This window comes from Sprattus sprattus (genome assembly GCF_963457725.1).
Source record: "Sprattus sprattus genome assembly, chromosome: 8".
Taxonomy (NCBI): Eukaryota; Metazoa; Chordata; class Actinopteri; order Clupeiformes; family Clupeidae; genus Sprattus; species Sprattus sprattus.
The window spans coordinates 8,768,227-8,783,716 of NC_137927.1; the positions used below are offsets into that span (position 1 = coordinate 8,768,227).

The 15,490-nt window shown below is 47.0% G+C and overlaps 1 protein-coding gene across 4 annotated transcripts in view; it reads left to right on the forward strand.

Moving 5' to 3' along the window:
• The window catches only part of ppip5k1a (diphosphoinositol pentakisphosphate kinase 1a), a 49,261-nt gene extending 34,846 nt beyond the window's left edge, over positions 1-14,415 (forward strand). For 2 of the 4 annotated variants that reach the window (XM_080843658.1, XM_080843659.1), the window contains exons 27-32: positions 322-447; positions 6,457-6,513; positions 8,049-8,225; positions 10,476-10,613; positions 10,927-11,040; positions 11,261-14,415. In XM_080843658.1, the coding sequence (XP_080699784.1) occupies positions 322-447; positions 6,457-6,513; positions 8,049-8,225; positions 10,476-10,613; positions 10,927-11,040; positions 11,261-11,943 (1,295 nt within the window). In that variant the 3' untranslated portion in view covers positions 11,944-14,415. Of the gene's footprint in view, positions 1-321; positions 448-3,189; positions 6,227-6,456; positions 6,514-8,048; positions 8,226-10,475; positions 10,614-10,926; positions 11,041-11,260 lie in introns of those variants that run through there. The other 2 variants (XM_080843660.1, XM_080843661.1) reach the window with 2 other exon arrangements.
• Positions 14,416-15,490: the final 1,075 nt, after the last annotated feature.

Sequence of the window (15,490 nt, forward strand, 5' to 3'; positions counted from 1 at the left end):
ACACCCAGCACACACACACACATACACATACACCCTCTCTTCTTGGACACTGCTGTGTTTCTCACTGGCTCTAGTGTCTCAGGTCCAACTCCGTGAGTCAGAGGCCTGTAACACTGCTATGAGTGTTGACTCATGCTAAGGCCCCTAGCCTCCTACTGCCTTCCTGCTTTGGGGAAGGTAGCACAAACTGGTGTCAGCTAGCGGTAGCTGTCCATAGCTGGTGTTATCTGATAGCCGTATCCATACCTGCATTGTGTGGATAACTGCATGTGGTGTGTGTGGTTGACACTAACCCCCTCCCCCCTCCCCCTCCCCCCACAGGCTCCCAGTGTGCGGGCCTGTTCAGCACCACCGTGCTGGGGGGCTCCTCTAGCGCCCCCAACCTGCAGGACTACGCACGCACCCACCGCAAAAAATTCTCCTCCGGAAGCTTGTCGTATAAAGACGGTACGTCGTCCTCTTTTTGTTCCTCTCTCTTTTTGTCGTCCTCTTTTTGTCCTCACTCTTTAGCGCTCTCTTTGGCTCTCTGTCCCACTCCTTGCTCACAGGAGTGGACACGTACTTATGACAATCATCTGCAGTCACTATGACGTGTTACAAAGTAGCTACCAAGCTAAAAACAATAGACAGTACGTACATGGTCGAGAAAAGGAATCTAACACAAACACCTTTCATTGCTTTTAATGGATATGAATGGGTAGCCGGAATGACAATAACATGACGGAGAAACCCGTTTAGCTGAAACACTGATTTGATTGATTTATTTATTTATTTATTTGTATAAAGGTGCTCCAGTTACTTGTGTTAGTTAAGGACTGCCGTGGCATTTCCATCGCTGCACCCATAGCGCCCATTTCAAATGCAGTGGTGAAGACATAGGTCGCCCCCCTGGAAGAAAGTAGTTCCTCACATCCAGCAAAACAATAGTTCATCTCTGTGTGTTCATCCTGTCAGACTTACTGTATAGTGAGCATTTCTCTTTGTGGTGTGTTTGTTTGTGTGTCAGTGTGTCTATGTGTTTATGTGTCAGTGTGTCGTTACTCGTTACTCAGTGAAATGGAGTTGTTGTGTGTCCTGCATGACATCAGCTTGCCTCAGTCGATACAGGCTGGTATGCTCCTCATGTCTACACACTCAAACTCAAATGTCATGATTTCTGGTCCACGGATGTACACTGGCTAGAGTGATCCATGGATGTCACTGTCAGATGGGAAATGTAGTTTTTCTTCCGCTATTCCTCCACCCCCCCTCCTTAGTTGTACTTGCTTTTCTGACACAAGGCTAAAGGTAAATGTGTATTCTAGAGGTTTACACACACATTTGCAGGGGTTTTATATGCAGTCTTAGTTAAAGTCTACATTATATGCAGATAACAATAAACAATAACAATTTTGATTAGCACATACACATTCAATTCAATTCAATTTGATTTGTATAGCGACAAAACAATTAAAGTTGCCTCAAGGGGCTTTACAGAGCCCAGGGCCTGAGACCCTATACATACATCAGTGTATAATCACCATCAGTGTTTCTCCTACTGACAACACCATCTCTTTCCTTCAGTAACTGTTTCTCTCTTTCTTTTTACTTAGCCATTTTCAGTCCTGTTGTAATGACCATGTAGTCCACTGGGTGTCACTGTGTTGTCATGGAGTGTCAACCGACGTCTGTGTCTGCCATTTTCTCTCTCGTATGTGTGTGTGTGTGTGTGTGTGTGTGTGTTGTGTTGTGTCTGGGGCTCTTCATAAGGAGCCCTTTGTGCAGCGTCCACTGTGTCTGGCTCACCCCATGCTCATCCCATATCGTGTGTGTGTGTGTGTGTGTGTGTGTGTGTGTGTGTGTGTGTGAGTCACGCTAGACTTGCTCACTGCGGTCACACTTTCCTCAGGCAGCAGACTCTGACACACTCTCATCCGTGCTGTACGTCTCTTTTGTGCCATTTCTGTGTGTCTGTGTTTGTGGATTGATATACTAGTCATGTAGTCTTGGAATAACTGGCTTGGTATTAGACATGGAGAAATGCTCCTGATACTAACAGTCCAGCCAGACAAAGGGAGAGCGGAAAAAGCATCCCAGACAGTGCGGGAGGGGTGGGGAGATGATAGAAGCGGAAAAAATGAGAAGAGGGTCTTGGAGGCTTTACATTGAAGTACTCTGACGTTTTTATAAGACATTTCTTCAGGCTTTTTGGCTGATTATTTTGTCATCCTAAGCCTTATTTCATGTCTGTGTTTTTCACAGGCTAAATGAAAGAAAGGTACAGGATTATGACCTTCTTACTTTAAGTTTCAATTCACATTATTATGGGAGGTTAAGCAGCCTTTTTTTGTTTTTTAAAACTACACATTCTTAATCAAACTTTACATTTTATTTGAGTGTTAAAAAGTATGAGGCTGCTCAGGCTTCCTCTAAAAGCTCCCTGTAGACTGGTGGCCATTTTGTTTTAGTATTCCCCTGGTGAGATCCTCTGTCACTTGCTCCGTCCACTAGACAATGATGGAACAAGAGGCCAGTCTCTCTCTCTCTCACACACACACATACACATTCGTGCGCACACACACACACAGACACACACACACACACACACAGCAGGCCTACTGCCGTGGCTTTGTTTTTTGTCGTTTTTTTTTGTTTTTACTTCTCCAGTTGTTTGGGCGAAGGAACTGACACAGGTGACAGCTTGTCTGTCTTCGTCTTCATAAAAGTACAAATCAGACAAAAGCAAAGCCCCTGGGTGCTTTGTAGTGTGTGTGTGTGTGTGTGTGTGTGTGTGTGTGTGTGTGTGTGTCTGTGTGTGTGTCGGTGTGCTCGTGTGTGAGAGAAAGAGACTGTGTGGGGGCGTGTGTGATATGCCCTTTTAGATCAAGTCAAGCCCGCTACCACAAACACTGTACCCTGACAAACCTTGACAACTTGTCCTGGAGAAGCCTCATGTCTTATCACACCCCTTGTGTACAAGCCCAGCAGTATCTAGAGAGGATGACTGGTCCGTCAGCCTAAACCGTCCCCCTTCCCCACAGTCCTAAAGGTCCCACCTGTAGCTGCTGCTGCACCTCTAGTTCCCAGTGCAGATAGAGGAAGAGACAGATAGAGGTAGAGATGTGTTCATCCACTCCTCCCCTCTCGCTCTCTCTCTCTCTCTCTCTCTCTCATGATGGTAACGCCAGTGACCTCTTTTTATTTCCTCAGAGTTGTTGTGTATGCCGGCAGTAAAGCGATTTTCTGTGTCGTTTGCAAAGCATCCGACTAATGGTACGTCTGCTTCTTTCAAGTATATTTCCACTTCCTCTCCACTCCCCTTTGTCTTGCATGTTTGTGGAAACACAAAGTGTCTCACTCTTAATTTGTTTTCTTTTTGTTTTGGGAGGTTTCGTTCTTTTTCGTTTCTTCAGTTTTTAACATGGGGCACAGCCGTGTGTCTCCTTTTTTTTTTTCACTCTTTTCTTTTTTTCCCCCACCTCAAGTTCCTTAAGTTTCTGAGTCTGTGGTTTGTCCCCCATCTGCCTGGATACTTACAGTCTAACACCGCTGTCATGTCCTCTTCATAACCTGCGTTCAGAAAGTCACTCTCCACCCAGTGAAGTCATGTGTTACCAGTGGATGACTGCACCTGTGTTGTTTGTGCCGTTATTTGTGTGACTGCTGGAATGGTGATGCACACGTTGACGTTTGTCTTTCGAGGATGTGAGTCGACACCATAGGCAGCACGTCCTTATTGTGCTGAAACAGCCTTTCCCTGTTGGTATGGTTCTTCACTGGAAGTGCCTCACTGGATGAGGAAAAACTCAGGACAAATCAGCCATCTTGAATCTGAGCTATTCAGATCAAGTGTTTTTTTTTTCTCCTCAAATTTCAGTCGCTGCCAGCAGGGAAAGCGTGTCATCGTGATTTGTTTGTGTTTGTGTTTGTGTGTGCTTGTCTCCTTGCCATGTTGTGTGTTTATGTTTTGGTCTCGGGGGTATGAAACAGATGCATGTGAGGTCCCTTTGTTGTTTGGATGTGTTGTGTAGTGTGTGTGTGATTGCTGGTTCTGAATGAGGTCAGTGTTTGGGTGTTTCCTGAGCCCTGTTTGGTTGAGCAGGCTCCTGTGGTGGAGCGAGGAACATCTGTGTAGAAAAGACAGACATGACCCACCGAAGCTGCCCCCAAGAAGAGCAGGGCGCTCAGACCACGAGCGTCTGTCAGAAGCAGTCAGCCATAAGCAGGGGTGGGAAATGAGCTAATGGCGGTTAGCGCAGAAGTGGGGTTCGAACCAGAGCTGTGACAGAGGCTGCCTGGCCTGACCTGACCTGACCAGACCAGACCAGACCAGACCAGGAAGAGTTTAATTTAATTAGGTTTTTTTTTCCACAGCTATGTCAGAACAGAGATCTGTAAGTGCTTGGGTTTGTTCTGGGCAGTGTTTTGCTGTTGACCAGGATCGACCCATCATGCTCCAGTTCTTGCTTTGAGTGATAGCCTTAGTCATGGCCCTTAACTCTGGCATGGCCCTGGACCGCTCTTAGTTTTCAACTTTTGGAGTAGCCCCCCCACCCCCCTCTGCATTTGGTTTAGTTCGACCCAGTTTCAGGCATTAATTCATTTTATTGACTTAGAAAATGTAAAAAGGATGTGATTTACTTTCAGTGGGATGTTGAGCTGTTCTGTGTGTGGCTTTACACATGACACTTCATCTTTAGCCGAGGTGCCAGACTCATGAGGGCGGGTTCAATGGTGCTTTGACCTCTTTGTGGCTCTTTTGATGTTTCGTGGCTGAAACTACTACTAGAGCTGTTCACTGAACTGCCAGGCCCTCCCGCAGTCTAGCGGTTGCGACTCATTTTTGTTCAGAAGAAATGGAATACTCCCATGCATTAAAAAACCAACACCTGTAGTGGAATTATTCTCAGTTATGATCGTAAATATTATTTTTTAATTAAAACCTTGCTGCTTGAAAAATCCTTTTAGCATTTCAAGAAAGGTGATACTTTCTCAACTAGAATATGTTTAGCTATTGCATGTGAACAGCATCACTGTAGTTTCCATTGTGTTGCATTGTGGATAATGTAGTTCTTTTCCTCTGGATGCTCTAGACTTCCCATTAGGTGTGGTAAAATCTACATTCATTTTCATGTGTGCAGATCAACCTGCACAAGTTCATCACTGCAAATGCATATGAGTATGCATACAGCCATGATGTACTCTCACAGGTTATCTGTCGTGGTATAGTATGAGGTTTCCACATAGTAGTGTGTGGATGAATGAGCATAAGAAAATATCAGAATGAATAAACCAGATGACTATTAGCCAGTGTTATTGTATCATCTGAGATCTTCAAGGCAGTCTCTAAAAAAGTGCCTACATTATTAAAAAATTCTGAATGACAAGTTATAATAATTTATTCATTACTTAAATCAGCTGCCAGATAAAAGCCCTTCAGTTTTGTCAGAGCCAGATTGTCAGCATTGGGACGGCCAGACTGACTTCAGTTGTTCAAAACAGTACCATGGACTGACTGGCCTTGATAGAGACTTCTGTCAGCTTATCAGTCTTTCACAGTTAAGGAAGGCTTTGTGTGGCAGATGGATTTGTGTGTGTGTGTGTGTGTGTGTGTGTGTGTGTGTGTGTGTGTGTGTGTGTGTGTGTGTGTGTGTGTGTGCGTGTGCGTGTGTGTGTGTGTGTGTGTTTGCACGAGCTACTGTATCTGAGGCACCAGGACTATTCTCTTCTTCCACACACTTAAGAATGCATTCCACACGTCATACTGACACACACACACACACACTCACACACACAAACACACACACACACACACACACCTTGGAGCCTTGGAGAGTGTTTCTTATGTCCTTTCAGCTCATGTGCTGCTGTATTCATCTTTGACTTGTTCCGTACACACACACACACACACACACGCACACACACAGTCTTTCTTATCAAAAGAATCATGTCTATGTACACGTATCTATCCATGTTCCATTTTCCATTTTCTTGTGGTTAGGTGAGTGCATATACCTTGTGAAGCAGCTCTGTCAGGCTTGTGTAACACTGCTTCCCCCGGCGTGCTCTGTTCTCCGCCCTGTCAAGACTCTTCTTATCTCAGAACTGTTCTCCTTCATTGGTGTGGCAACACCAGTGAAACTGATTCACTTTGCCTCCATGGCTGCCACGTCTGTATAGCTGTATGCATTCTCCAGCTCCTCAGGGGAGAACACTGAGCTGTCTGCGGATGGTAACATTGTGTATGTAACAGCTCCAGCAGAGGCAGCCAACAGAGGGCATGTCAAAAAGAAAGTTTGGGGTGGGGGGGGGGGGGGGGGGGGGGGGGGTCCAAAGAGATTCTTCAGAAGCTGATGGACAGATTTTGGCGGACTGTGCTGCTTTAAGAATAAGATACCCATGCTGTTGGAATACATACATGGGATTTGTTTGGGGGAAGATGTGCTAAAATGTTCTGAAAAGCTGTCTTCAATATAGGGACGAGGGATGATGCCTATACCCCGGATAGGCCTTTACTGATGTGGTCGGCTTCAGGTAAAGTTCGGCCTGCAGCTTCGTCAGCCAGCCGAGTCGATTGTCAGATATCGACTATGCAAAAATAAATAAATACATTGGATTTTTTTTGCATATGGCACATGAGCCACCTTGCAGATCAGCTTATTTTCTTCCTGTTTGGAGAAAATGAGCTGTTTTCCTTTGTGCAGGAAATGCAAGCACGCAAGAAACAGGGGCAGAAATTCAAAACTTCATGATTAGTCAGCATGTTGGCAGAACCTGTTTTGACTTTGGATGCATTCAATGACCTCACTCTACTAACAGCCCGATTCTAAGGCTAGCATGCCTCAAAGTGTGAGTTTGAGGGTAATAATATGATATTAATAATTGTAATATGCTAGCAATCATATGAATGGACATCTTCAAAATAAAAAAATCGTGAAATATAATTTAGTGTATTATTATAATATAATAATAGTTAGTGCATATTGTGTGTGTGTCTGTGTGTGCGCGTGTGTGCTTTTACCTAACATATCCTCCATAGGTTTTCTTCCTCCAGAGAAAGGCCATTAAACAGTGGTTAAATTCTATGGACAGAACACACACATATACACACACATGCTACGTCGTGTGGTGCTTGGTAGGCTTTGGATGAAGCAGTTTGGCTATGGGTCCGTGCCGGCTGTTGGACTTGGAAGAGTGTGTGCCTCATTGGATGGTGTGTTGGACATTGCAGTGGAGTGCAGTTAAGTGGGTGTGTATGGTGTGGGGGTTGGATATTGGTAGTAAGATTGAGAAGGTGGAGTATCATTCTGTTAGTTTGTTTGTTAAGGGATCTAGAATAATAGAAATACATGGGATTCTGAGGCTTCTACTTGTGCTCATTTGAATGGGAACAGAGAATGCGTTGGGATTGGGTTTGAGATTAGATTGTGTAATCCTGGGTTAGGTTTGAGATTAGATTATGTAATCCTGGGTTGGGTTTTGACTCCAGACCCAGCACACCGCTCTCCTCTTCCATATTCTCCCTTTTTTTTCCTTTTCTCCCTCTTCTGTCTTTGTTTGTGTTTCCTCCCCCTCTCTCTCTCTATTCTGCTCTCCTATCCTTGTCCCTTCACCCCTCCTTACTCCTCAACCTGTTCTCCTCTGCCCCCGCCCTCTCACCCCTCCCTCTCTCTCTCTCTCTCCTGCTATCCTTTATGCTTTTTCCTTGTTTGGCCTCCTGCTTTTTTTCTCCCTTCTGTCCTGTTGCCCTGCGGCCTTCTCCCGTGCTTTATTTTTCCTCCCTTTCCTCTCCTCCTCTGCCTCCTCCTCTCCTCTCCTCCTCTTCCTCCTTTTTTCTCTTCCCCCTCCTTCTTCCTCTTCCCCTCTCCTCCTCTTCTTCCTCCTCCTTCCTCCTCCCCTCTCCTCCTCTCCACTCCTCCCTCTACCTTCTCCTCTTCCTCCTCTCCACTCTTCCTTCTACCTTCTCCTCTTCCTCCTCTCCTCTCTTCCCCTCTCCTCTTCCTCCTCTCCTCTTTCTCCTTCCTCCTCCCCTCTCCTCCTCTCCCTCCTCCTGCTCTCTTGTCTCCCAGAGCCTCTGGAGCAGCACGTTGTCCAGCTGCTGCGCCGCTTCTCCACCGACCCGTGTGGGGGCCTCCCCCTGTGCCTGGATGCAGGGCTGGCCCACCACCTCCAGCAGTGTTCCTACCACCTGCGCCTCTTCAGAAACTGGCTCATCTCTGGCCAGCACCCCCTAGAGTACCTCTACGGTCAGACGACCCCCGACCTTGCCCCCCTCCCCCCTACCCCCTCAAAGCTCTGCCTTAGCGCCGCCATCATTGGTGGAGATCTTCTCTGCTGCTGCTGTTGTTACTCAAAGCATGCACGCTTCAGGCTACATGTAACTCTGGGAGTTGAAACGCCCTTCTACTGGAGTGCGCTTGTGTGTGAGTGCGTGTTTGTGAGTGTGAGTGTGTGAGTGTGAGTGTGTGTGTGTGTGTGTGCGCGTGTGTGTGTTTGCGCATGTGTGTGTGTGTGTGTGTGTGTGTGTGTGTGTGTGTGTGTGTGTGTGTGTGTGTGTGTGTGTGTGTGTGTGTTTTTTGCAACCACTGCGTTTTAACCCATTTTGAGTGGTGCTGTGCTCTGTAAATGACCCAGATGAGATGTCAGCCATTTGAAAACAACAGACACGTTTGAGAGCTCTCATGTTCCTGCCACTCAGGCTATGGATGGGAATATGAGACGGCACAACAGTCAAACGGCAGCTGCATATCATTGACATTCTATCTTTGGCCTTGACGCTCAGAAACACAGATGTGTGCTTGAACTTTGCCTGAAACAACATAGAGTTCTGCATGTTTGTCTTGGGATTTCAGAAATCAAAATAAAGAGAGGCAGAAAGAGGACAGACAAGCCCGTCCTGATTTCGAGATGTGAACAGCTGTGATGTCAGCGGTGGCCTTAGTGGCTTCAGACTGAGACAGCAGCTGCGGTATGAGAGATGTGATAATCTCTATGGAGACGTTTCGATACATCTGCAGCTCAGGAAGGAAGGTTTTTTGGGGGTCTGATCACACACACACACACACACACACACATACACACATACACACACACACACACACACCTAGTGCCACAGTGATGTCTCTGTGTGGCATAATGCTGTCAAACTCCATTTGGACTCAGACCCAGTGTAATTATCCGTCTAGCTCCTACTATAATAAGTGGCTGACTGCAGTCCCAAAAAGAGATTGAGATAAGAGATTACCTTGCGGAGGTTAATTAAAATGGCTTTCAGTAAAGAATTGCGCTGTGAAGGACTATTATGAAATTACAAAGTCTACGTCGATGTAGTAAATCCCTCAAAAGGGAGATAAAGCTGTTGGCTGGCCGACGCCGAACCAAATATATACCAGAAACCGTTCTTCTAGCCAGTGATTAAATGCCACTTGAATAGATGATACTTGGTCTTTAAAATGTTTTAAAATGTTTTTACTCAGCAATCGTCTAAGTGTCATGACTGGAATGGTGTCTGGTAGAGTTCTTGGTATGACGATGGGTACCCCACATGCGTAGAGACCGTTCTGTTGCACCATGCTTTGGCACATTCTTAAGTACAAGACAATAGCAGAGGAGAGGACCACCCCGCTGCTTGGAGATGGCATGCCCACCGGTGCTGTGAGTGCTTGGGCTATGGCCTCAGCTAATTATTCAGCACCTCTTCAGGCAGCGAGTGGGAGCTAAGTGCAGCTGCCAGCGGGCACACTGACTGGTTGACATGGAAACCGTCTGAACTCATTGCCCTTAGTTGTGTCTGTGGGGACTTCCAGCTGCCAGAGACACACTGACAGGTAGACTGACACCATCATCATCGCCATCACACACACACACACATTCTGTAGGTGCTTCTGCTGTTGGAGTAGGACCACGGGTATCATAAAGATGGGAGAGACTTGGTTTTGCTGAAGTAACCGGTCACTAGATTTCACGTTGCAAGATTTCACATTTCTGGATTCCCGAGTTCTAGATTCTAGGGTCTAGATTTGGCATGCGTCCCTGCTTCTCAAGGTTTTAACAAGTGTGTGGTTTGAACCCTTTAACATTCTGTAGGTTTGTGTGTGGTAAAGTCACCTGGTGGACCTCTTAAAAGATTGACTGGAGTCTGTGTCTCTGTGTGTGTGTGTGTGTGTGTGTGTGTGTGTGTGTACTCCTCTCCTGGTACTTGGCTTGAATTGGCATTGCAGTGTTTGAGTGTTGTAGACCTGGGGAGAGACGGCTGTTTGTGTTACACTAACCTTATTGGTTACTGGGACTGAACTCTGTGTCTGTGTGTGTGTGGCGGTGTGTGTGCGTATGTGTCTACATACTGTCATGGTGCTGGGTGTACTCAATTGAGCTACCTACCCACTGTTTGGTGTATGTGTGTATATGTGCATGTATATGTGTTTTTGGAAGTGTGTGTGTGTGTTTGTGAATTTAACATGTCCGATTGTGACGTGTAGCGTTGACGTTCTCTGCAGGTTTTGAAGGCTGCTCTATGGTGCCCTCTATCTACCCTCTGGAGACGCTGCACAACTCACTCTCACTCAAACAGGTGGACGAGTTTCTCACCGGAGTGTGTGAGAGTGCTGGATACTCACATGCCAGAACCACCAGAGGTACACACACATCACGTTTCTTTACGCACACACACACACACACACACACACACACAAGCACACACTTATCACCCTTCCTCACTCTCACACTCGCCTATTACTCCTCCTCATTCACATACATTCATTCAAGCACACACACACACACACACACACACACACACAAACACACACACTGTATTACACCCCTCTTTCTGAGGCACTGAGGCCCTAGGGTTGATGCTGAAGCTGGAGGCTAGCGTGTCAGATGTGTGAAGGTTGTTGTTGGACTGACCCGGCGTGTCTCCCCGTGTGTGTGTGTGTGTGTTTCCTGAAGCTCTGTCGGCCATGTTTGATGTTAACCAACAGCCCAACGTGGACTCCTACATCCCCCAGCGCGTGCTCTCCTCCTCCGTGTCGCTACGGCAACGCTCCGACAGGCCTCCATGGTGTGAGTACTCAGACGTTGTCCCACACACCGTGGCACACTCACAATCCTGCAGTGTGTTTAATTTAGGGATTGGGGTTTCATTCTGTGTGTCTGTCTGTGTGTGTTTATGATTGTGTGTTGCTTTTTCATTTGTCCATGAGGGTGTTTTTTGTGTGTGTGTGTGTGTGCATACACACTCATGCGTGCTGTTTGCTCCGTGTGTGTGTGTGTGTGTTTACAGACAGCAGCGGCCCCTCCAGCACCGTATCCAGTGCGGGCCCATCCTCGCCCACCACGGCCGACACGTCGCCCCGCTTCAGCTTCAGCGAGAAGACCCCCTTGACCCCCCAGAGCAGCGAGGAGGCCCACTCCGCCCAGCACAGCCTCCACAACACCCCCACCAGCCCCCCCGCTCCCCCCACACACCCCATCGGTGTCGGGGGCGTCCAGGAGGATCACTGTCCCTCGGAGGGCCCGTCGGAGAAGGGGGAGGCTGGGGATTGGGCCGGGGCAGACGTGGGTGGCGACGGAGCTAACAAACATCCCAGAGAGGAGGGACCGCCAGACGGAACCACAGCCGACGAGCAAGATGTGAAGCCAGCGAAGGAACCAAAGGAAGACTGGGAGGCGCTGGAGGAGGAGGAGGAGGGCGCCCTGCTGAGCCCCAGGCTGCCGTGCCCGTCCCTGCTGGGGCTGGTGCGTGGGGAACCCCTGTGCTCGGTGCCGGGCTCGCTGCCGGTGCTGCTGGAGCTGAGGGAGAGCAGCTCCGAGGCGGAGACACCCCTCTCGCCCGACGAGCAGGAGTTTTTCGACACGCAGGAGGCGCTGGAGGAGCCCTGGAGGAGCAGCCCCCCGCCCGTCGCCCTGCCGCACCCCGGCACCCCGCTGGAGGTGGGGGGGGCTCCCCACGTGCCCGAACCCTGAACCAGAGGGGACGAAAGGGATGGACAGATAGATAGATAGGAAGAGAAAGAAAGTCAGAAGACGGGAGAAGAGTGACGACCATGAGGAAAGATGATAGCTCCATGTCACACAAACAAAAGGCTGGAGTGAGGAAATAGGGAATGGGAAAAAAAGGAGTGTGGAGGAGAGGAATAGATGAACACACGTGGAGCCTCTGCGTGTCTAAAGACAAATAGACAGACTGTTTTAGGCATCCATCCCTCCATCCTTCCGCTCCCCAGCGTTTGCTCTTTTAGTGCTGTGTCCAGAGCCAGTAGTCTTGTGTCTCAGTGTCCAGCCTGTCAAGTTGCTTCAAAGTGAAGTCCTGTGCCCTTTGTGACATCACGCCTGTCTCCATAGCAACAGCAACATTGACGGACATGAAGAGGGTCCAGGTGCCTCAGCCCCAGACGTGTGTTGTGTAGTGACTTAGTAGGAAGGGTGACTGTGTCGAGCTTATGTTAGAAGGGTCGTTCAAGGACCTAAGTGAAGAACATGGTGATTCCCTTTCAGTGGGAATCAGAGTGGACTGCCATCGCTTCTGAAGTGTACGAGTGACATTTAGACCCGGAGCCGCTTGATTGAATCAGCCCCTGGGTACATGAAGAAAGGATTCTCTCTCTTCTGTGGAGGTGTTTGCCAACATTCTCATTTGCACAACGCTTGTCAGAGAGGAAGGTCCGGACGCTTGGTTGACCAAAACTAAAACAAAATGGCCACCTGTTGTGATCGCCCTGCCTTTCAGAGAGTGTTCTCTTACTCCAAGGAAATGGTGCACCAGAAAAACCCAGCAGATTTGAAATGCAGAGTCCCATCCCCTCCTCTCCTCTCCTCTCCTCTCCTCTCCTCTCCTCTCCTCTCCTCTCGCTGACTGACTTGTGTGCAGCTGACCATGCTCTGACTAGTGCCATTGCAAATGTTCTCCCCTACGCTCGCCTCGCCTCTGGACCTTTTATTCCTGTGTGTGTGTGTGTGTGTGTGTGTGTGTGTGTGTGTGTGTGTGTGTGTGTGTTCCTGTCGGGTCGGGTTTGTTTTTGTGTCAGGTGTGCTTCAGTAGCGCTTCAGTAGCTTCACAGGAGGCAGGAAATGCCCCCACCCCCAGATATGGCGCCAGCAGTCTCTGTCTCTATCTAGCCGTGCACCGCCTCTGTCTGTATCTTGCCGATTCTCTTTCTCTCTGCCCCAGCTGGCCTTGCCCTCCGCTAGAGGAGCATGCTTCATTCGCTCAATCACTGCCAGTCTCTGCCAGGCACACATTTGAAGCTTAAACACACACACATACTCTCCCTCACAGACTTGCAAATTCTCTCATAAAGACACACACACACTTTTGTGTGCTCTCTCTCTCTCTCTCTCTCACACACACACATAAACACTGACATACACACACTCTCTTACAGACACACACACACACACTCATACAATATTAAGTACTGCTTCTGCCAAAGTCTCTTCTGCCTTGCCCACCATCAAAGCTTATAAAAATCATTTTTGCAAATGATGTATAAAAACAATGCACACACACACACATATACGTATATATATATATATGACAGAGATTGATGAATTTATCAGCAGTTGTTATGTTTAGATTTACAGTATTTATCTGCAAATGTAAATTGATATTTTTAATGTTGAGAGACAACGAACGAGATACTGTTGCAGTTTGACCCCGTGCTGTATCTGGTTTCTATTTTTGTAAATGAACAAACTACACTTTGAAAGGGGCAGTGTACTCATGACTTTTTCTATCACCAGTCACCACATCCAGACCTGCTTTCTGAGGTGCTCCTGTGCGATCGATGCTCCATGAGATTACTGTTCCAATGAGATTCAGTGCGTGTTTTTGCGTTATTGGGAAGGGTTCTGTTTTATTGTGTCTAAGCTGTCTTTTTTTTTTTTTTTAAGCTTACATCTTAAGAAGTAGAAGTGAAAATATAATGTGTTACTCCAACAATAGGACAGAGATACTGCTGCTAAACAGCTAACACTGTAAATCGACAACAACAAGAGCATTACTGCCCATGGGCACACACAGATGAAAGCCATTTGAGAAAAGAAAACTTGTGTACGTCGTTAAAAATAAAATATGTTACCTTTGGACAGCATTGGTACCCTGTATTGGTGGTAATATCTGTGTTTCCATTCCTGTTTTCCACTGTTCGTTCAAAACTTGAACAGAGAGCCCACTCTGAGGACATTTCAATTTAAATCAAAACCGTTTGAATGACTAGATTGAACAGGTTCAAGGTAAAACTTCATCATAGACCTTCCCTTTATTTTTTGTGGCCCAAGTGAATCATAATAAGCACTATTAATAAAAAAAGGCACATTTTATTTTTATCTCTGAGAGATCCTCCACTCAAAGGTGTACCTGCTGTCTTTAGGCTGTTAGTTTGAATTGGTGCAATGATTGATTTTGATGTTTCGAATAAAAACAATGCTTTGTGTATACCAGGTTATTCTTTTCTTTTTCTTGTGGGTGAGTGTGTTTGCAGGTGCGCATGTCTGAGCTGTTAAAAGGCTTGTGTTTGAGTGTGTACATTATTGTGTGAAAAAGTATGAAAGTTAATAAAAAAAGTAACAAATAAAGGTTTTAATGGAGTAGGGCTTTGCTGATTTATTTGAAGGCTTTTTAGTGATCGACATTAAAAGCATGCCATGCTTTATTTAAAGATGCAATTGGCAACAGTGCTGTTGAAAAAGTAAACATAAGAGAATACATTATATGTACATCTTTATAAGAACTATTTTCATTTTCAGGGTGTATACCATCTTCCATTCGGTCCCTCCATTCTGCTCACTGCTAAATCAAGAACAGGAACCTGAATAAAGAACACTTTTAATAAAACAGCCAGCAGGATAACGTAACACATACTTTTCTTTCTTTCAGAGTATTGTCATGGTAATGTGGGAGTGAAATGGCATGCCGTGTTCGATGAGAGGCAGGCGAATTTAATCCCAACTCCGCCTCTGTGGTTCCGCTAGTTCTTGGCCTCGCGCCTTGCCCCCTTTTCCCTGTTGCCCCTCACTCCCTCTGGAGGTCTAGGGCTCATTTTAGTCCCAAATGCAGTCAGGAGGGCCAAAACACACCAGACTGCGGAGACCAATGGACAGTGGACGCAGATGACTGAGCCACTGTGATGACTCTCTTTTGTCAGTCTAAGCGCTGCAGTCGCAACCACAGGCTGAGAAGAGAACATTCCGGAAGGTGTAGATATCTCGCTGTGAGAATGTGAGGAGTTGAGAGACAATTGTGTGGTCTTGTAGTAGTGCTGGATGAGCTCCACCATTTCCCAGTTTGTCCTCGATCGTCAGTCTCTGCCAGCCAGAGCATTAATGTGCGTGGTGAAAGAAAAAGAGGGGGCAAAAGATAGAGAGCTGTCCTCTGAGAACAGAGACATGTTGTCTCCACTGTTCCCTTCTGTGCCTATCCCCATAGGATCTCTCACTCAAACACACACACACACACACACACACACACACAGGCTGTTGTTCATGCTCATTCAGTTCATTTTCAATTCAATGA